Genomic DNA, 20,963 nt, shown 5'->3' on the forward strand with positions numbered 1-20,963 from the left:
TCTCTTGCATGTATGTGTAAAAATACAAAGTCATTTGTAAGGAGTTCACTTAATTCCTCACTCTTAGCTCACATTCGTTACACATTTTGTTTGGCAGAAGAGAAAGGAAGAGTGTGCTCCAGCCAGGGAATGCTGCTGTCCACTGAAAAATGCATTTGGATGGAGGAGCTCTTTTTCATGGATGGATTGTGGCTTTTGGCAGCAGAGGTGGCAGGAAGCAGTTGCCATAACTACTATACCATTAAAAAAAAAAAAGGCTTTAAGTAAAGAACCATTTTTGAAATGATGGTTTTGTTACCGATCCTGGTAAAATCCATCAGTTCAATATGATGGGTGGCAGGATCCTGAATGTGGTCTCCTGAGTGTATGCTCAGGATATGCTTTTAGGGCTAAATTCAGGCTTTGGCTTGTAAGGTACATAGAAGAGGAAAATACACAGCCAGCCAGAGAGCTGAACATAATCTGCCTTGCGTGGGATTTCAGGTTTTGGCTGGAACCACACTCCGGTGTTAAATAGCAGAATAAAAAAAGAGTATGTTTTTCAAAAGCTTTAAGGATGGGATTTACAAATTCGCTGGAATGAGTTAGAAATGGAAGTTACATTTTAAGTGTAAATCTAGTTGTAGACATAATTTAATATTTATCTCTATTCAAGTGACAGATACTACCCAGATAAAAAGCCCAGATATAGTTGATAAACACTGCAAACAACTGGAGTAGAACCCAGGGATGGTTTATACTGGGTCAAACCCAGCTGAAGGCTTTTCATCCTCAGCATTACACCACACATTATTGTCCCTGGCAAATTACTCTGGCACTATTTGCATGCTGTTGGAATCCAAAAACATTTCACACTGCTAAAATAACCTCTGTCTGTTGCCATATAGACACCAATGTAGTTTTGGTGGTCCTCCAGCTACTTCCCTGCAGTGCTTTGAGCTGTGTCCCAAATTATGTACTCACAGGACCAAGTCAGGTGAATTGGCCTCACACACCGGCTCAAGTACTGGCTCCCAGGCAGGATTTATCCCTTCCTCCTCACAAATTTCTGGGATCAGCACCTACGTTGTCCCTCAAAGAGCCTCTGCAACCTCTGGTCATAATGCACCTTCAGCTGGGGCCCTCCCCCTGGTCCCAGGCTTTCTACATTGACCAAGGGCCCTTGGGGCTAATCTCGTTAACCAAGCTAATGCCTAAATCCTGTGTCTCTGAGGTGCAGCTTCCTGGGAAGAGCAGGTGTCCAAAGAAATTCTCTTTTCCCTGCTAACCCTTTGCTCTGAAAAGTGTTCCATTCAGAGGTACCTTAGGAGTGACTGACTCACTCCCACCCCTTTGTGAGTTGTAATGCACATAGTGGCTACCATTGCTTCCACGCAGGAGTAGGAGCCTCCTGGAATATGTAATTAAATAAATCAACTGGGCTTTAAAAAGGCCTAAAATGATAAACCCATCTGGGCTGCAGCCTTTAGTTTTTTAGTAACAATATCCACATTCTCTTAAAAAAATGGGCTATGAATTCTTCAGCTAATGCTTCTAATGGAAATCCATATTTATCCTATTGGAATAAAAATTTTTGTTCCTTATATTTATCTGTTAAGTTTAACCTTGTATGAAATTATCCTACACCATCTGGGCTCCCTTCTTAGTTAATTCTCCCTCCTTGCTGTATCTAATTGAAAATTAAGGCATTTTTTCCTCTATCACCTCTCCATTCTCTTATTTTAGCTGTTCTGCTTTATTAAAGCTTACCCCAAGATATTGAGTTCTGTGAGATCTAAATTAACTCCCTGAGTTTTCCAGAGCTTTTGGATGCTGCCTGGTTATGGCTCACATCCAGATTCAAGAGAGAAGAGATACAGTTCATAGATAATGTTCCTTCTTGGAGTTTTCCCCTTCTTTTTCTCTTTTGTAGTTGTAAATGAGAAGAAACTACATCTCCTAATTTTTTTTTCTGATGTGTTTTTCTTCTTGATCTAACTGGTATTAGACATCCTCTTTTCCATATTTCTAGAAACCTGACCAGCTCTGAAAGCAAACCAGGTGATGATTTAAATACGCATTATGAATGCAGCCAAAGGAAATGGCTCTGGGGTAGAAGATGTGGGCTCTGGGGAAGCAGAGCCCGAAACTGGAGCCATACTGGGGAAGCCTTGAGCAGGCTGAGGCAGGCAGAGACCTTCTGGAGGCAAAGCTGTTCCACAGCAATATTACAACTTGCCTTAGGTTCTGGCTTCATCTCTGCCTGGCCTATTTTGGGGTAAAAATAGCAAAAAATGCACAACAAACTCATCCCAATATACTAAATGCTCTGATGGAGAGGGAAGCAAAGCATCCTTCGGTTCTTTCTTCTGTTCTCTGAAGGAAAAGTTCTCCATATAGAATTCTTTGGCATTTGATTTGATCCCGACAAAGGGGTGGTGTTGTGATGGAGATTTTTTATTTCCTGCATGCGTGGAGAGGCTGAGGTTTCCACAGCCAGGTCCTGCCACTTCCCTTCTCCCTTTGAAACCAAGCTGAGGAGCATTACAGCGTGCCTGTGCAGCCAAGTCTGCCTGTGTATTTTGGCATCTGAATGCCAGACTGGTTGGTAATTTCCCCTTAAATCCTTTCATAGCTCAAATTCCTGTCGAAACAACCTCTATCTCTGGTTTGCCATACAGAGCCTGTCTCGGCTCTGCTGCTCAGGTCAGCCCTCACAAGCAATGCCATCACATGTTGCTTTTCTTCCTCTGTGTGCAGCGTGTATTTAAAATGAAATATTGGCCCCAAACCCCCCTCTGGATGGCTGTCAGATCTTAGCATGCCACATAAATATCAGTGAGAAAACATTCCTCCCAGCCCACACAGAATGCGCCCAGCGCTGTTTGTTCTGGACAAAACCCGGCCCAGCGCAGCGAGGCCTTCGGCAAAGGCCCGCTTCCAGTGGGCAGGGCCCTGCCTCAAATCGACCACTTTAAAGTGCTCTCGGAAAGTTTCCAGTGTAATTTTTGCTCCCCTTTAGTTACAGACCACCTTTACTAGGTAACTAAGCCTGTTTGTTGGGCAGCTGCCATCTCAGCCCTTGCATGGGTGGCCTGCTGCCAGCTCTCAACTCTTTCAAGATGTGAGTTCCCCGGTGCTCTGGGGCACGGCAGGACCGTCCTGGTGCTCATTGTGACATTCCTCTCCGGTACCAACGTGGCTTTGCGGGGCTGCTTTCCAATGGGCTTCTCCGCTGCATTGCCAGTCAGGTGCAATTTGCACGTTTTTTGTCCCCAAAATGTAGTTTATGTGCACTAACACGTGTGTATGGCTCTTATGGGGGGTTACTAGGGCAGAATTCACATCTGCAAACCTCACCAGGGCATTTGGCCTTGGATCGTAAGCAAAATGTTCCATGGGCATGGGACACATCCCATTGGGAGAGGGCACAGCACCTGCTACCCAGCAGCTTAAAGCTTAAAAGGAGTAAGGGCCTTACACCCTTCTTTCTCCCACACCTACGTGTTCCAGAATTTCATCCAACTTCCTTGTCTCGCTGTATTTCTTTAGCAACACTTGGAGCAGTCAGGCTACGGTGGCAATGGCCAAAATGGTTGTTTCAATAAGCTCAGCCTTAGATTGCTACAACAAAGCCTTCTTGAGCAGCTGCTTAAGAAAATGTCTGTGGTTTTCACTTAGATGTGGGGTTTTTCCCCAGCATAATCAAGAGAAAGCAAAGAGATTGCCGCCCTGGCCCTCCAAGCGTGGAAAATAATATTTTTTCCTTGGCTTTTGTTAAATTATTTTCCCACGCAATTACTCTTCAATCCTGTCCTTGGGTCAGCTTAGAATGGTGAGTGGTCTAAGCATGATGAATTTATTGCTTTAAACTTCACAGAGTGCTGGAGAATGAGGTAACAGCATAAGCAATGTGGAAAGACTTGTACATTTTCTAGTTTGATTACTGGATGTGCTTGGAGGTGTACAAAACTTATGAGGTTTTTTTTTCTTAAAAAAAAAAATTTGGTTTGGCTAGAAGACTGAAATTGGATCAAATCCATCTTGCATCCCCACCTAGAAATGAGACTTGGGTGTACAAGTTGAGAATCTTGGGAATAGACATGTCCCTCCTCACATGTAATTACGGATAGTTTCTGAAGAGGTGAAATGTCACAGTATGATGAGATGGAAAATGCATTAAGAGAGAATGAGTTCATCTTCCTGATACAGAACAGTCCCGCACAGTTAATGGGATTATGGCAGCACTGGACATTTGGGAAAGTCTGTAATGCTGTGTCTGCCTCCATTTGATTTGTACACCAATGGATTTCCCTTGCCAGTAATGGCTTTCTCGGAGCTACTGCAAACTCTAAAGTGGGAAAGAAAAATGGAATTTTGGGAAGACAGGACCTGCCATGATCACAGGGACATTGCAGTTTGTTATGCAAAGCTGTGGAGGAGGCACTCATGTATCCACCAGGTGATAACACTTTTTTGGGAAGAGCTTGGGCCCCTCTATAGGTACTGACAGCTCTGTAAAGCTGCACTGCCATTGTTCAACAGCCTAGGAAAAAAAGCTGTTCCTAGGCACATGTAGACTGTTTCTGTAAATAAGAACTGATTTCATTCATGATTTGTAAAACACAAGAAAGCAAAACCTCTAAGTTAATAAAAGACAAAATCTCAAATTCATAAAGACGCCAGCAATCAATGGATTAGACACACACATGAGGAAAGATTTAGACAGGATAGGTTTGCTTTTCCTTTTAGGAAGAAAATCTTTCTGCAAAACATCGTTTTCAGGAACAAGAAAAACTCCAACTTAGTGTTGTGGAATGTGAAAGGATAAGCGAGAAATCAGCATGAAAATGAATTGTAAGATTCTATTAGAAAAGGTTATTTTTAATAGTGCCTTCAAAGAGCCTCACTTCAACTGGAGTTTGTCTGCAGCTCTGTCTCCCCAAAAAACCTCTCCCCTCCCTGTGCCACCACCTCAGCACACAGAGTGCTCCAACATCAGCACTTCTGGCAGGTCTTTACTGATCTGAGATTGGTTTAGATGGATAATTATGAATCTTATAACAAACACCACCTTCTGCACTTTCCTGCTGTTTTGTGACTCCCCAAAACACTTTAGAACTCCACCCCACCACAACTAAAATGCAGTGGTCACATACAGAAAGAGTATTTACGCCTTAAATTTATGCTCAAGCTCTTTATGCTCATCTGCCTGCAGTGGGGCACAAACAGCAAACAGAGGCCCCCAAATATACCATATAAACAAATATTTTGGACCTATGATACAGTTTGTATTTATTACTTTTACTGAAATCACAGAGTCAAGTATTTTAGGATTACAACTGGTAAATTATACATATGTAATAGTTTACAAAACAAATTATTGGCCTTCCATGTGTCATAGTACACTGTAGACCTTGCACAGTTCAGTTCAAATGAATTTATATTTTGCTTAACATGTTTTTATGATGTAAACTGGCTGACACAGTAGTGCTCTAAAAATACTCCCTCTGATTAGACACACACTAGGATGAAAAATAAATTTTTGTGACACATCTTGGTTTCTCAAAAGGTTCTGGTATTTCAGCCAGGTGACAAAGTGACTTCCCACAATATGCTGACACCAACAGTGCATAAAGAGGCACACAAAGTAAACTAAGCAACCGCTAACTTTGTGCTTTCCCCTTGTCTTCTCTGCAATACCTCATTCGTTTTCTCTATCTGATGCTAAGCAGATGACCTGGCAATAGAAGTTACATTTATTGCTCTGCAGAATTATACCCTATCTCCAACTTACTTAATTCAGCACATTATTTCCTGTATCTGATGGGATTTAAACAATGCCTGTATGCCTGTCACAATGTTTCATAAGATAAACTATTTGCAGATTTCACAGTTCACATGATAAATTGTGTAAACCAGTTACTATAAATAAAGAACTATGCTGTCACTTAGAGTGGTGTAAGTCTGAAGCTCCTCCTGCAAAGCCAAGTGATGCCACGAAGTAACTCTAAATTTACATAGGCATAACTAAACCCAGTGTAACTTTTTTTCCCTATGAGTGGGAGGAATGGAGACCCAAGTACTCACATACCCAAGCACACATGAAATACGCACCTGCACTTAGCCACGGGTGTCTGAACACGGGCTATGCCAGGCTGATGCTTGTGGAGAGGATTTTACTGTCCTTACACTGACTCTGAGCCTCCACTGACAACTTCCAGGGCAAAAGATGCTGTGAGTTTTGTCCTGTGACTCACAGAGTGCACAGCAGTGGGATGGTGTTGGGATGTTTGGTGTGGTGTGGGGAGAAGCTCTTACACCACTCACCTGTGTTTGGGGCTTTTCAAATTTTATCACTGAAAATTTGTGCTTGTAGTTAAACCTTCTAAGCCCCAAAGCACCTTTTGGGGTGGCAGCTGAGGATCTAATAATCTCTCTTACATTAAGAGTCATTGCTGGTGGGTGTGATAAACCAGAAATATCTGCATTTGCAATGTTACTTGAAACAAGAATTGAACTAGCTTTACTATACCAGTTAGTATCAGGGCACCCATAGGAAAAAACCCCTTGAAAATGCTGCACATGGCAAGTATGAATGCACTCTGGCAGCTCTATAAAAATGAATCACTTCATGAATAAAAGGAACAAACCCCTCCAAACCAAGCAACAATTTTTTGTCCTGACAACTGCAGTCTATGCCCAGAGAATCTAATTTTGCCTCTTGCCATAGGCTCCATCTTCCTCAGTGACAACAGCATGGCATGAGGAGAAACGTTCACCTGAACATACTGCTGAAAGTCCACAATTAATGATCCATTAAAATCCTGTTCAAAGCCTGCCCTTAAGATCATCAAAGCCCAGGCTTGGATTCCCTGGGGTTTTGGATTGGGCTTTGAATGAGGAAGCATCCCCCACTAGCCATCCCTAATTCCTCTCAAGCCTCGTGGCTGACTCTGGCCTTGGACAGCGCCTGGGTGGCAGAAGAGAGGCTGAGCTGGAATTTAACTCAGGTGAACGTGGGCACTGGGGAGCGAGGTGACTTCCAGCAGTTTGGAACTGTTCATGTGCAGTCTGTAGCACCGCCCTTGCAGAGCAGGGGCTACAGGTAAATGAACTGACTGCAGGAAAGCCGAAGGTTTGGCCACGTCGCATTTCTCCCCTCACACTGCACCCAATTCTAGTTCCCTTGAGGTCTGCAGGAGTTGAACTGGATGAAAAGTGGAAACAAACAGGCATTATTCTCATGGAAACATGCTTTGCTGGCTTTTTTCATCTAACTTTGCCTGATGTGGTACAAAGAGCTGAAATACAATGAAGTAAAACATTGCAAAGGCTTCCAAGTTGGGCTTTTGACTTTTTATAGCCATATATACATATTTATATATGCATATAAACAGCAAAAACACGGAAAAACCAGCTTTTTAATGGTTCAGTCCTCATAAACCAAATCATATGTTGTTCAAGCTATTTTATAAAGAGACACCCAGGAGCTTTCTCTTTAGTGTTGTCACTTAAATGTAAGAAGCTGCATGAGAGAAGAGTCCTGGCAACTCAGAGTAACTTCATTCCCATTGAGAGGACTCCCAGCTACTGAAAATCTGCTACAACTAAAGCAAGGGGGTAGGGTCAGCCTCGGGGGTCAATCACTGAGGCCTCTAGCATGAATTGCATGTGCCTTTGAGACACAAGTCTGTCTTCTGACTTCTTTAGGAGCCATTACGGGGCTTGTTTTGGTCCACAGACCTTTGGGACTTACTTGTTGAGAGCTTTTTGAAATGTTAACAAGGAGTTTGGAGCACGAGGCGTCATGGAATTAAAAATCTACAACTTCTCTAAGGAAAAGATGGCAGCAGAAAAAGAATATACATCTATACATGTGTGTACACATATACTCCTGTTCCATGCAAAGTCCTCTAAATAAAATCATACAAAAAATGACCAGTGCCATATATTATGTAAACTCACAAGGTGTACTTCCAACACAAATCCGAAGCATAAATTAAAAGAGAGCCAGAAAGAGAGCCAGAGACGATAGCAAAACATTTTAAATATAGAATTTGCACAATTGGTATTTTGTTAAATAAGAATAAATAAATTCATTACATCCGTTCACATACCAGTTGTAAAAACAATAAATTATTTTATTTTTTTCAGTGCTGTGTTGCTTTTTTTTTTTTTTTTTTTTAACAGTTGTTATTAATCCACAAGATTATTCCCTCTTCCCCTTGTGATAAAACTGTTTCCACAGGAGGGCAGCTAAACTTAATTTCTTGTACAAAGTCAAACCAAAGATGCCAGGCTTTTTCCTAACGAGAATATCCTACTTGAAAAGCAGATGCTGTTAAACCCACTGATGCTCAGGGGTCCAAACTCACCTAAGGGCACTGGATGGAAGTGTGTCCCAAAGTCAGCGTGAATTTAACACTGAGATTGTTCCTGGCCGTGCCAAAAGCAGAACTCCAGGTTTCCATCCCTCGGTGCATTTCCTGAATCCAGCTGTACAACACTGGGTAGAAATGTAAACAATGATGTCACAGTGTGAGTGACACAGAATTCAGCTGAGAACAGACCTTGCACCAATTCTTCATTCATTAGGTGCATGGGACAGCTACAACTGGCACAGGCAAGATTTGGAACTGGAGTGTGATTTAGGAACACCTGAAACAGCAAGTGTTAACTTACCCTTTATCTTACACTTTTAGGGTCCTGCCTTGGTCTGTCCCCTTTGCCCCCTCACATCTTTGCTTGTGTGAATTCGCTTCATTGCTACACTGGTGACAAAAGTCACTGCAGTGGTTTGTTCTTGTATTTATTTCTAAGTAAACTCTTTCCTTTTTAAAAGATACTCCTAATCTAAGGAAGCTTTGAATTTATACCCACATATGGCACGCCTAGATAGCATCCAGAAGCTTTACTCAGCCTGCTGAATATATAATAAATTATTACCATGATGCACACACAAATACTTGCACATTCTGTCTCTATTATGACAGAACACAAATACCACTTAATGCAGCAGCTGTATGCTGAGACAAATGTTAAGTCTATGCTGAGACACATTAAATCTCCTGATTTTTCCTCTCATGATGGTTTCTATTTGTTATGGATTTTTTGGAGAGGTTCTAGGACATGTGTAATACATATATAAGCATCAAAATTAGATTACTTGAAAGGAAAAATAAGGCATTTCAAAGTGATCTTATTTTAATAGGCAGAGGAGGCATAAATGTTTACTTTCCAGCACCATGCAAATATTCTGAGCCTTGATCTCAGTTCTTAGGTTGGGATCAAGATTAGATGGGGAGTATTCCTCAAGACCCACAGTTTTGCACACGGACTACTCCTGAACAGAAGGCCACACCATTTTTGAATGCTGATTAATAACATTTGTTGGCAATCCATTTAACAGAGGAGGAGGCCCTGCCCTTGGTACTGTTTATTTAAAACAGGGTAAAAACCAGATCCTTCTCCAGATTTCACAGTTGTAGATGTAGCAACTCTATGCTGTTTTGAAATCATCACATGATTTTTGAGAGTTCACACAAACATGCAACAGTTGCAAAAACATGTTTGTGTCAGCCTGGAGTCAGACCTGCCCTTCTTGCTCCACACTCCAACAAGTTTTCCCTGCTGATTTCATGCCTGGGATTTTCAGAAGAGCCTGAGGTGTTTCAGTGCTCAAGTACCACTGACTTACAGCTGAGGCTTGTCTGAAAATCCTCCTGCAGTCTCCTACTCTCCTGTGTGGATGAACAAAGGAGTAAAAAATGGGGTTCTGCTTTGATCAGTGGTTTTTTACCATTTCTTTTGGTACCTGTTATCTTAGGGCCTAATTCAAAGCCTGCTGATATTGAAGAGAGTGATTTTAACAGGGTTGCTCCTGGGCCTCCACCTGCACAAGGTGAAATGCCCATCCTCAGTCACAGAACTTCCACAAGACAATAACGGGATTCAGGAACTGCTGCCAAGGAAAACTGTTACCAGCTACTGCCTGTGCTGTGGAAACAGTTTTATTGATATTGGACAAGTCCTCCACATCCTGATGTGGTTTGACTTCCTAGTGACCCCTCTTCCTCCCCAATGTGGTAGATATACAAAACGTGAATGCCTTCTATAGCTTTAAAAAAACCCCAAAACACACACAAAACACAAAAAAAAAAAAAAAAAGACAAATAGTTATAAACTTTTGCTGGTAAGATGAATACCAGAGTTAGACATGATGGACAAAACAGTGATAAAATATTAACTGTTTGCTGTGTTTTTTTGACCTTTATAGCCTCTTGAAAAGATGTAGGTACATTACACATTGTTAAGTTCAAGGTGGAAGCCATAGAGAAAATAACAGAGAAAGCAGCTGAACACAGCCTCAGAACATCTGAGTCAGAAGACACTTGAATACCTCACCTGTAATTTTTGGTTCTCTAACTAGTTTTCTACAAAATACAGTATGCCTTTGTTTCATGGAGAGGAGCAGCTCGAGCAGCTATTGTTCAGTGACAACAAGGACCCCAGGCTGGGACACAGCTGGAACAGGGGAGGTTTACAAGCACAGTGTACACAAACTCCTCCTGGCAGCCAACTCCTCCTTTGGTGCATGCCTGACACACACATGAGGAGGAGCTGCTGATGCTCCTGCTGTTGGAGCAATGTGGGGTTCCCTGCTCTGCAAGCTGCTGCAAGGCTCCTCCTGAGAATTTCTGTGTGGAAACATAGGATTTGTCAGAGATAATTGATATGCTGTCAGGAAATTCCTACCACAAAAACCTATTTCCTTTTGTCAAAACCAAAAGGTATCACTTTTTAAAACCAGCAGCAAGCTCTTCATTTTCCAGTAAAACATCTGTGGCCCTTTCTGAAGGATGGACCAAGTCCACAAGGGCTGCAGATATACTTTGGTCAATCATTTTGCTTATGTAGTTTGTCTTTTGATTTCTTTAATAGAAGGAAGTGATATCAAGTGATATACCAAATGAAAGATATTTACAAAACAGTATAAAATAAGCTACTGTGGGATCATGGGGATGTGTGACGTTTCCTAAGGACATACTGTAGTAGAGGTAGGTGAAAAAGGGGAGATGATTCTGTAACCTTCAAATATCCCAGGATCCTCCATTCACTAGTTTTTCTTCTTTTGCATTATTTTATTTTACATTTTTGCAGACACAGAGGGCTTATAACAACTTTAATGCTTACTTTCTTTGACATATTAAGACCACCCTACTATTATTTAAAGCAGTGCACATCTTCATTTGGTCCAAATAGGCAGATTCTGCCCATAATTAGAGACTGAACGCAAGTACATTGAAGCCTTTGCTTCTCTCTGTCTGGGCAGACCTGACACCAGTATGTCAACAATGGCTTACTCAAACCTCTTAGAAAGAAGGTCACCACCACAGGTTAGCACTTTTTCAGCAAGCACTGTTTGAATGCTGAGGGTCTCTGGGAGAGCAGGCATCCCTTGGCCAGTTTCCCGTGCCCATCCTTGCACTGGACAGTCCTGGTGTGCCAGCCCGTGTCGCACGTTCGCGAGCAGGAGAGCCAGGGCCCCGTCACCCAGCGGGGCTGCGCGGCCGGCGCAGTCACTTTGCTGCCGCCACCGCTGCTGGGGACAGAGTTTGCCAGCTGCCCCTGTTTCTTTGGCACGAAGAAGCTGTAGCGCACGTCCACGGGCTGCGTGGGGTCGGTGGCCAGGATCTGCACGATCAGGATCTCCTTGGTGGCCGAGTGGCCCATGGCGTGCAGGAAATCATCCTTGTGGCTCCAGCCGCTGTAGTTCATGACGGTGCCGTTGATGTCGATGATGGTTTCCGAGGTGGAGATCATGTACTTCCCATTGACCAGGTACTCCCCGCTCTTCTTCTTCAGGGCCAGGTAGGCCGTGAACCTGCTCTGGTCCTTGCTCTTGAACTGCCGCACTTTGATGTGCGTCGCCCCTTCCGGGATCTTCACCACGTCCGTGTAGCCCTTGCTGAAGGAAGGGAAAGAAGGAAGAGTCTCACTGGCATGACACAGAATCACTGAATCAACTAGGCTGGAAGGGACCTTTAAGTCCGACCTATGGACAACAACATCTTGCTTCATTTCAGCTCAGGCCACCTGGATTTTCCCTAAGATTAATTTAACCAGGTTCCGCTCTTGGCCTACTGTGTTGTTCTTCGTGTTCTCCAAGAAATTCCTACTGCACTTCTTGCAGATTGCTTCATCTTTAGCTTTAGGGACAGTCTGACGTGGGTCAGATACCAGAGGAATGAAAAATAACAGATAGCTTATAGATTTCAGCAAAGGGTGGGAGATATGAAATACGATGCGTGCGCTGCCTGCCAAGGAAAAGATAATGAGATATGCATTGGTTACAGCTGTTTCTTGCTGTCTTTGCTATAATGATGATTAAGGAAAGCACGAGCAGAGGAACAGCTGGGTAGAGGTACCTTGGGAACATTTAAAAATAATCTTGATCACCGAGAAAAAATTTGTTTACTTTGAAATTCATAAAGCCGCAGATTAATCGTCAAGTGTCTAATAAGAGGGGCACCCAATGGCTTCATTTGTACCATCACTGAGTTCACTACTACTTATGAAGTATCTTAACTGGGATTTAGAAAAGGAGATTAAACTCTTTTACCAAAAGTGACAAGCATTCAAAACCTGCAAGTGTGCTGGAATTTATCACTATCTCAAGTATGTTATTTTAACTTTACTGATATATAGAAGAAAATCTAAAGGCTTTACACAGCTGTAAGCTACCAGCTGGACTTTGGAGATGTGTTTTCATTCCTAAACCTGTGACAAAGCCATCCTTCAAGTACCTCGTATCTGAAAGGTTTAATGAGAAAAATTAAAAAGACATGAAAGTGATGGCATCTCCTTTGGGATTGTTTAAAGAACAGACTGCTAATTTTGAGAACTTTTGGCTGCACAAGTAGAGACTGCACATATTACAGATGAAACATTTGTGCTGCTCCCCTGCTATTTCCAGCAGTTATGGGACAATGACTTAAGACTCCATTGATTTAGCACCTCCATAAAGCTGGAGGAATATGGTGCGAACCCAGCCTGGGGACTGCTCTACAGCACTGCACAAATATTTTTACACAACAGTTGCCAGAATAACTCAGTGCAAACATGTCATTAAAGTTACAAAATCATTTGTTCAAAACCTACAAGCAGTCCTGGAGAATTCAAGTTGTCTGCACGAAGAGCTGTAATGCTCCATGTGCACAGAGAAGCATCTGCAGCATTAATTCTCCTCTTTCCCAACTTCTGATAACTTGGCTTTATAGCTTTTTAAACAAAAATCTTAGGAAGCAAATTTCCCAGAAGATTCTGTTTTGCCTGCTTTAAAAGAAAAAAGAAGTACAAACAAATGTTGTTACGGCAATTGTCTGCAATGGGAAATACTGTTTTTGCCCTGTAAATTTAAGTTTCCTCTACGCTTAATGTACAGATTGCTAAAATTTGGTTTATAATGGACAGCAACAAGGGAGCTGCCATTTTTCAGTGGAGGAAAGAAAATTTTCCTACCAGCACTGCCCTTTCATACAAAACTGTAACAACAGTTTACAGACAATTAAGATTTCACTATTTTAACCGGGGGTTTATTTTAATGTCAATTACTCACAGAGAAGAATCGCCTCAAACAACTTTTCCAGTAAAAATAAATCAGCAGTCCAAAATCCAATCAAAATCATATTAGAACACAATTTTACCCTCTAGCCAGTCTCATGACACTTAAAGGCATGATTTGAGGAGAAAGATGGTAACTTCACAGGGATCATTATAAAAAATCTCTCCATTTCCAAATGTATCTATTATACAAATCTGGCCTCCCTGAAACTCATGGGCCCCTCTAACACTTTTCCTGGAGCTTGATTATTACTGGATCACATGAAATGTATCTCCCACTGTCATCTTCATTTAGACATCCCAGACATTCCAGTATTTACAAATTGGAAAAGGTTTGGTTTATATAATTACTAATTTGGATGGAAAGCCATTCTTTTTGGCAGAGGTGTTTTGGCGTCGTTAGGTGAGCAGTCATTGGTTTACCAGGATGGAGATTAGTTATGTTTATTTTTAGAATAAATTCACTCTCCAAGTCCTTTTTGACTGCTATTAATCAGTCTGTTGAAATGTACAGAAATAAAAGATCATTTCAGGAATCAGATTTCAACTTCTGGTAGCTTTCAATATACCATGTAAGAATTTGGAAGGTATAAAACAAAATCAAGTTTATATATAAAAGATGTTTAATGCAGTCACTGACTCTGAGTAGAAATCGTGAACTAAAAGTTTCTATGCATAGATCAGTCCTTTGAGACTTTGGCATCTGTATAAACGATGATGAAAAATCCCCATTTTTCTATGAATCTTAAGAATTGAGGAGGAAAAAAATTAGTTCAGACAGAAAGGACTTGAGGTTGTTCTATTAGTACCGCCCCCACAATGGGGTGAGAGAAAACCATGGCAGCAGTTCCTTTTATTTTACTAGTATTAAGTTTTATTACAGTGAAAAGGTGAACTCTGACAGAAAAATGGCTCATGGATAACTGCTCTAAATATTTTGACTTTAAAATATCCATCTGGAGATTGATATTATGCCAATGGACATGAAGGGATATGAAGGCATATGAAGGGATATAGTCATGCTTACGCCTAAGATATTTCTGGTATCTCATCTGTTTACTTGATCTCCACACATACTCAGCAGTGGGAAAAGGTAATTTTAGGGTATAACCTCTCTCAGCTATTAAGGAAGCTGTTTACTGCTGCCTGCTTCTCTCCACCACTTATACAAGGAATGTGTGTCACAAAATCAGGTGGGGTGTCCTCAGTGTCACTCAAAAGAGATGAGATGAAAAAACATTGCTAATGCAGCAACAAGTGGGAAAGGCAAAATTTCAGAGATGCAGGTAATTCTGATCCAAACAACTCTGATTCACTCCTGTCCCTTTTTCTCTGTCCTCTAGGAGCCACAGTCCATCTGGCACAGCAAGATCTGCAAGTGGCACGAGTTGCTGTGCCTTATTCCTGTTGATGCTCACCTGCATCACTGGCGCTTTGTGTCAGAAATGAGCTGGGTGCAGTGTTTTGCCAGTTGATGCTTTGCCAATTTCAGGGTAATGCTAAGAGCCAGCTGCACACATCTGGAAACTGCAATAATCTACAGGCAATGTGGTTTTTTCCCCCACGTGAAAGCAAACTGCGTTCCGAGACAGAAAGCAAGCAGCACGTGGCAGAGTTACTATTTGCACAACAAGATGCATTTACTACTGAGATCAGTACCTCTTTTTGGTGAAGGTTCCCATGACTTTAGTGCAGCTGGAGTTGTCTCCTCCACACACCCCACACTTGTCATACTGGAGCTTGGATCCGATGATCCCGTCACAGCCCGTTCGGATGCACTTCCCTCGGACACAAACTGAGTTGCTGTAGGGTCGACACTCCGTGCCATCAGTGACCTGAGGAAGCAAATAAAACTTGGTTCAAACTGCCACAGAAATTTGCCTTTTTGGATCCACTTGGCAAAACCCAGTTCCTTATTTAAGTCACCAACTCAGAGCAGGTCACCTCCCCTGACAGACAAGACTGATCTTCTCCCATGTTCTTGGCACAAATCAGATGAAATTTAGCAAAAGGACAAAAGCAAGGACAGATAACTTTCAGTTTGGATTGCATCTGATAGAAGTGACCACAAGTCACATCTCTACTACTTGGCTAATTATGCCATATTAATTGCTTCTGTAAGAGTTACTCTGGACTCCTTAAACATAGTTCAGGGTTTGACTTATTCTTTTCTCCTAATACTCTTTCTCCTCCAGAAAACCCCAGAATGACAGAAAATTCCAGGCAGAAACTCCTCTATCCACTCCTGAAAACAAACTAGCACAGAGAGGCCCATATTCTTCATGAATTCACATACTGAGAGGTGGAAAAACTTCTCTCATCTTAGAAGCCAGTTCTGGCCCTAATGTACAACTACTGGATTGAACCATTAAATCTAATCACACAGTTAAATCTTTGAATCATATGATTAACTTCTTTTCCCTGGTGGTAGAGAAAGATTTCTAAAATATGGGACACTTCTAAAGAGGAGCATGAAACCCTGACTGGAGCTGCCATTACCTTCTGAGAAAATACCACGTAATAGCCGGTTCCTTTGGCTCGGCAGGTGAGCTTGCAGACATCTCCAGGCAGTACTCCAGCATACTTGGGGACCCATTCCACAAAAGTCTTGACACCCTTTGCATCAGACTGATAGCCATTTCTTGCTTCACACTGCTCTTGTCGGAAGGATTTAGCTGTGGAATTATTCACATCATCAGTGGCTATTTCAGACCACGCTGCAAATATCATTATGTCCATCTATTATTCCGATTTCTTTCCTACATCATTTTTAAGTTATGTCACGCCACTTCTTTACTTAGAACTGGCCTTCCAATCCCTCTACTGTTTTAGCTTGGAAATCTCCCCATGGCATAACAAGCATTAAAGGTGTAAAGTTTGCATTATGTTTCATTTTAGAGGACTGACTTTTTTTCGCTCAAGCGTCCTTTCTCTACCACATCCAGGGCGAGGTGTGTGTGAAGAATTAGGATATTGTACTAATGCTGAATGTCTTGCCTTGATAAATACATTTTGGGGAGGCTACAGTGGGCCTTTGCTGTGTGGTTTCAGGCAGACAATCAGTATTCAGTGTCTGCGAAGGGAGGGCTGGAGCAGGAGGGCACTCACCGTTGGCGGGGCAGGGCGTGACGTTGCAGGAGCGGTAGATGGCCCTCTTGCCCGTGCAGTACCTCCCGTTGTTCCTGGGGGCTGGGTTGTTGCAGTGACGATAGGCAAACTGAACTCCCCCCCCACAGGTACGGGAGCACTGTCCCCAGGGTCCCCAGGACCCCCAGTTGCCATGGCTTGAAGCCTGAAAAACACACGAACAGTGGGAGGTGAGTGCGTCATCCAAGTGCGAATGGAGTCCTTACATCTCAAAGTCACTGCTAATGCTTTCCTCAACTGAAGGCAATTCCTTGGCCATTTTATCAGGGATAACAGGTCTTAGGAACCTTCCTTCTCCCAGCAGAGTTAATTTCTATCTTTTATTTGCACACTGATGACATCTCATTTGCACTGTGGGTGCAAAGGCAATACCGGGCCTTGCTCTGCACAGCCGTCTTCAGCCTCTTCACAGAACACACTCACATTTTCATGTGCTGTTCTCTTATTTTTTGCTATTCCTACCAAAAAGGCCCCTTAAACTGGCTCCAAGGGGTTCAGCTCCCAGAACATATCCGTAGTGCTAATCTGAGATGAATTAAATCCAGCTATTGTGATGTGTAGGCATTGCCTGGAATTACTGGCAAGAGGTGGAATTGTCAACTCTGCTGCATTGGCTACAGTATTGCAATATCATGTAGAAGTATATAAATCCATGAAAAAGGGTATAGAAATCCATTTTAAAAGGGTGTTATAAAGGCTGTAGCTTGATTTGAAAGGCTCCCATAGTTTGCAAATATTTTCACAAAGCTCTACAAGTCTGTGGATCTTCTATGGGTGAAACAGAAGGGGCTACAGTCTACCCAGTGAATTTAGAAGTATCTGAACTGTGCAGCTGACAGCTCTCATGAGCCTGGGGACTCTGCAGAGGTATAAAGTAGACATAGGTTCTCTGTCACTGGAAGCATAAACTTCTCTGCTCCAAAGATTATATTCTGGATTAATTTAATCTGCCTTTTTCTTCATTAGAATTAGGGCCCTGGGGCCTTTCAGATGAGGGCTGTAAATTAATTTAGAGATGTAATTTGTCTTGCATTCCATGGCCAAGAAGCCCTGATAACTGATTTACTGAATGGGCAAATCACCTCCTCTGAAAGGATGTTCCCAGTTTTCCAGGAATGAAGGCTCTCCTTAAAGAAGAAAATACATTTCCTGAACCTCAGCAGCATTTTTCCTACACCCTCACCAACAACACCCCAATTACGTGCTAAAAAAACAAGGCAGCTTTCAATCTGGCTTCCACACAGCCCATTTCACTCCCACAAAAATCAGCACCTCTGAGGGATCACCTTTCAGAACTCCCCCTGGGGTCACGGCCGCTAACTTACTGAGTAGTATTTCTTCTTGGTTTTGTCCACGCATTTCCCCTGGAGGCAGATCCTTCCCTTGCCGCAGGGGGTGCCCTCGACGGCGGGCAGCTTCTTGGTGAGGCACACCATCTGTCCCTGGCGCACCACGGCGCACCAGAGGCGGGAGCACACGTCCATGCCGGGGCACACGGTGTACTCGGCGCCGAACGCCAGCTTGCACTGCCGGATGGCATCGTACGTCTGCCCCGGCAGCTCCTCGGGGCCCACGATGTGCTTCCTGGGCTGGTCCAGCAGGCAGTTCCCTAGAAGAGAAGGCCAAGCTGTTGTTTACTCAGTTATTTACTGCTATTTCCCAGTTTTCTCCGCAGTGCTGCAAAGTCGTTCGGGTGACAGAGAACTTCCTTCGAAGGATGGTGACATGAAGGCTGTGAGGTGACACCAGATCTTGCATGAGGTCAGACTGCTGCCACCGTGTTCTCACCCCGCTGTTGAGCTGCCTATTCCCACCCTGAGGTGTAAATGAGTTTTACCCAGGTCCTTTTGGCATTTCAATCCTCTGTGCAAGACTCAGAACTCATTCTGAGCTATTTATTGGTTTGTGATTTAAGGACTGAGCAAGACTCACGTAAGCAAGACTCAAAGTAAGCAGAGCTCTCATTTGAGTTTTAAATCAGGATGTCAGAAATGGTAAAGCTTCTAAAGGAATGCCAAAAATATCAAAAACCACAGACTTGTAGCCAATGAAGCCAAAAAACCCAAACAAAACAGAACAAAAAATAAAGAATTCTCCCAGGCCAAAGGAAAAATAAAAGCTGCGTATCAAAACTAATGTTGGCATTAAAGCTGGATTGGACTTTACTTCTAAGGAATGATACTTGGCTGCTTGTCCACAAGTTTGAAAAGGGCTATCCATTTAATACAGAAAACCATAAATAACAAGAAGAAAAAATTGCATGAATGTAAAGATTTGTATGTGTTTTAAGGTCTGCAGTGCTCAAGATTTGTCTGGAATGCTCTAAAAATGAGAATTCCCATTTATGTTCTAGCTATCTTCTGATAGCTGTTTGTTTTACTATTGAAAACCTCACTTGTTGACATGCAGAACTATTATTCAGTGTAACCTCTTTCACACTTCATGAAGGGGATATGTGGTCTGGGCAAGCTTCACTCATCCTCGGCCAAAATAACTCACCACAATTTACCTACTTTGGAATCCACACCAGCGTTCTTCACTTGCATCATGGCTGAAAAAAGCCTATCTATAAAACCCTCACTATTTACACAAAATGGAATAGAATTTCAAGCTATGGCAGGGATTTAAGCAAACCAAATACCCCATTTCTCAATAGCTTGAGTGCTCCTTCCAAAACACACACTTACTGCAACTGTTCTTCTGTCCTTCTAAAGACTAATGCCAATTAGCCAAATTAGCCAAAAATTCTTTCTGCATGATGACTTGCAACCAAAAACTCTCTGTCTTGTTAATAAACCTGTTCCATTTGCTGACCCTGATTTACCCTAGCCTTATATTTAATCTGGATTATGCTGAATTTTTAATGCAGACAAGGTGTGCCAATGCTAGATGTCATGAGATAAAGATAATTAAAGGTACCCTGAGTTGCTGTAGTATAAAATATGAGAGACATGACGAGGAGTGAGGAAGCACCTATCTTTTTCCTGGAGTTTCTGGACATAATTTGCAGAAGTTCTGGCAAAAATACACTTTGTAAAAAGTACGTAACAGTGGAAATCCTCCTTCATATTCCTTGTGAGGATGGAGGAAGCCACTGAAATGTGAGGGCAGTGATGGTAAGGCTGTAGAATGTCAATGTTTAGTTTATATACTGCTCTTGTACCTACACTGAAGTTTATCAAACTCCCAAGTAGGGCTGTTATTCAGTATTTTAAAACATCATATTAACACTTCATTTTGGCTGGAAATAAAAATTTAGAGAAAAAAGGAAGAAAAGTCTCATCCTTGCATATACTCATCTGTCAATCATTTCAGTTAAAACCCATTCATATGTGAATAACAAACAGGTTTCACAAGCTTGCACAGCAAATACAGCATTCTTGCCCCTCCAGAACACAGGGGAAGGAGATCCAAACCTCTCCTTTACTGAGGAAAGGTGTCTAATTTCTACAAAGCCAGGTGCTCCCGCTGATCTCACACGATAAATTCAGAACTGAAGACAGGGAAGGCCCCTAAGGATTTCCCATGGGAAAAAACCCCCGTATTTATATAGGTAGACTGTAGCAGTGTCTGTGTTTGGACAGGCTGCAATGAAGTGAGGTGTTTTTAACACCAGCTGGTCCAACCTCCTGCTTGTCATGGTCAGAAAGGACAGAGCGGGCCCCTGGCTGGGAGGGCAGGCAGGGCTTCCATTCACTGCGTTCCATTTCAACATCCAGAGCATGTACGTACTGCTATTCCCATTTTTTTTTGTCCTGGGCACCAAAGAACATCTTTGTGCCCTGGAATAGAGCAACATTGTTGGCTGATGACAGTGCTAATTAAGCCATCTCATTATCTCTCTCAATGCTATGTGTAATGTATCTTGGGGGGGAAGAAAAAAAAAAGGCAGAACAAGATCTGTGCAGGAAGCAGATAAGCAGGATATAAATTAATTAAAATACAAACAGTCCTTGTTCCAGGTTGCACAGAGCACTGGGACTGAACACAGTCGGTCCCAAGCAACCATCCCACAGCCTGGTGGTTGGCATGACAATAAAGGCAATTAGTACCTTTGGAAAGGCTTTGCTAAAAGCAGATGGATATAAATGTCACTCTCCTCTGGACACAAACCGAGCCTTTTCTTCCTAAATGTCAAACTGTTGTCTGGGGTCATCTCATGAGTGTAAAACAAATGGTGATATCATGACAGAGCTGTTTATTGTTCTCAG

General features: G+C 42.5%; 1 protein-coding gene across 1 annotated transcript in view; it reads right to left on the reverse strand.

Annotated features, from left to right (window-relative positions):
- Window positions 1-5,248: 5,248 nt before the first annotated feature.
- The window catches only part of ADAMTS5 (ADAM metallopeptidase with thrombospondin type 1 motif 5), a 39,414-nt gene continuing 23,699 nt past the window's right edge, over window positions 5,249-20,963 (reverse strand). Inside the window, exons 4-8 of the mRNA XM_032093710.1 lie at window positions 18,078-18,361; window positions 16,714-16,897; window positions 16,105-16,280; window positions 15,265-15,440; window positions 5,249-11,950 (exon numbers count right to left, since the gene is read on the reverse strand). Coding sequence (XP_031949601.1) covers window positions 11,380-11,950; window positions 15,265-15,440; window positions 16,105-16,280; window positions 16,714-16,897; window positions 18,078-18,361 — 1,391 coding nt within the window. The 3' untranslated portion in view covers window positions 5,249-11,379. The remainder of the gene's footprint in view (window positions 11,951-15,264; window positions 15,441-16,104; window positions 16,281-16,713; window positions 16,898-18,077; window positions 18,362-20,963) is intronic.

This window comes from Corvus moneduloides, chromosome 2, assembly GCF_009650955.1.
Source record: "Corvus moneduloides isolate bCorMon1 chromosome 2, bCorMon1.pri, whole genome shotgun sequence".
NCBI classification, from domain to species: domain Eukaryota; kingdom Metazoa; phylum Chordata; class Aves; order Passeriformes; family Corvidae; genus Corvus; species Corvus moneduloides.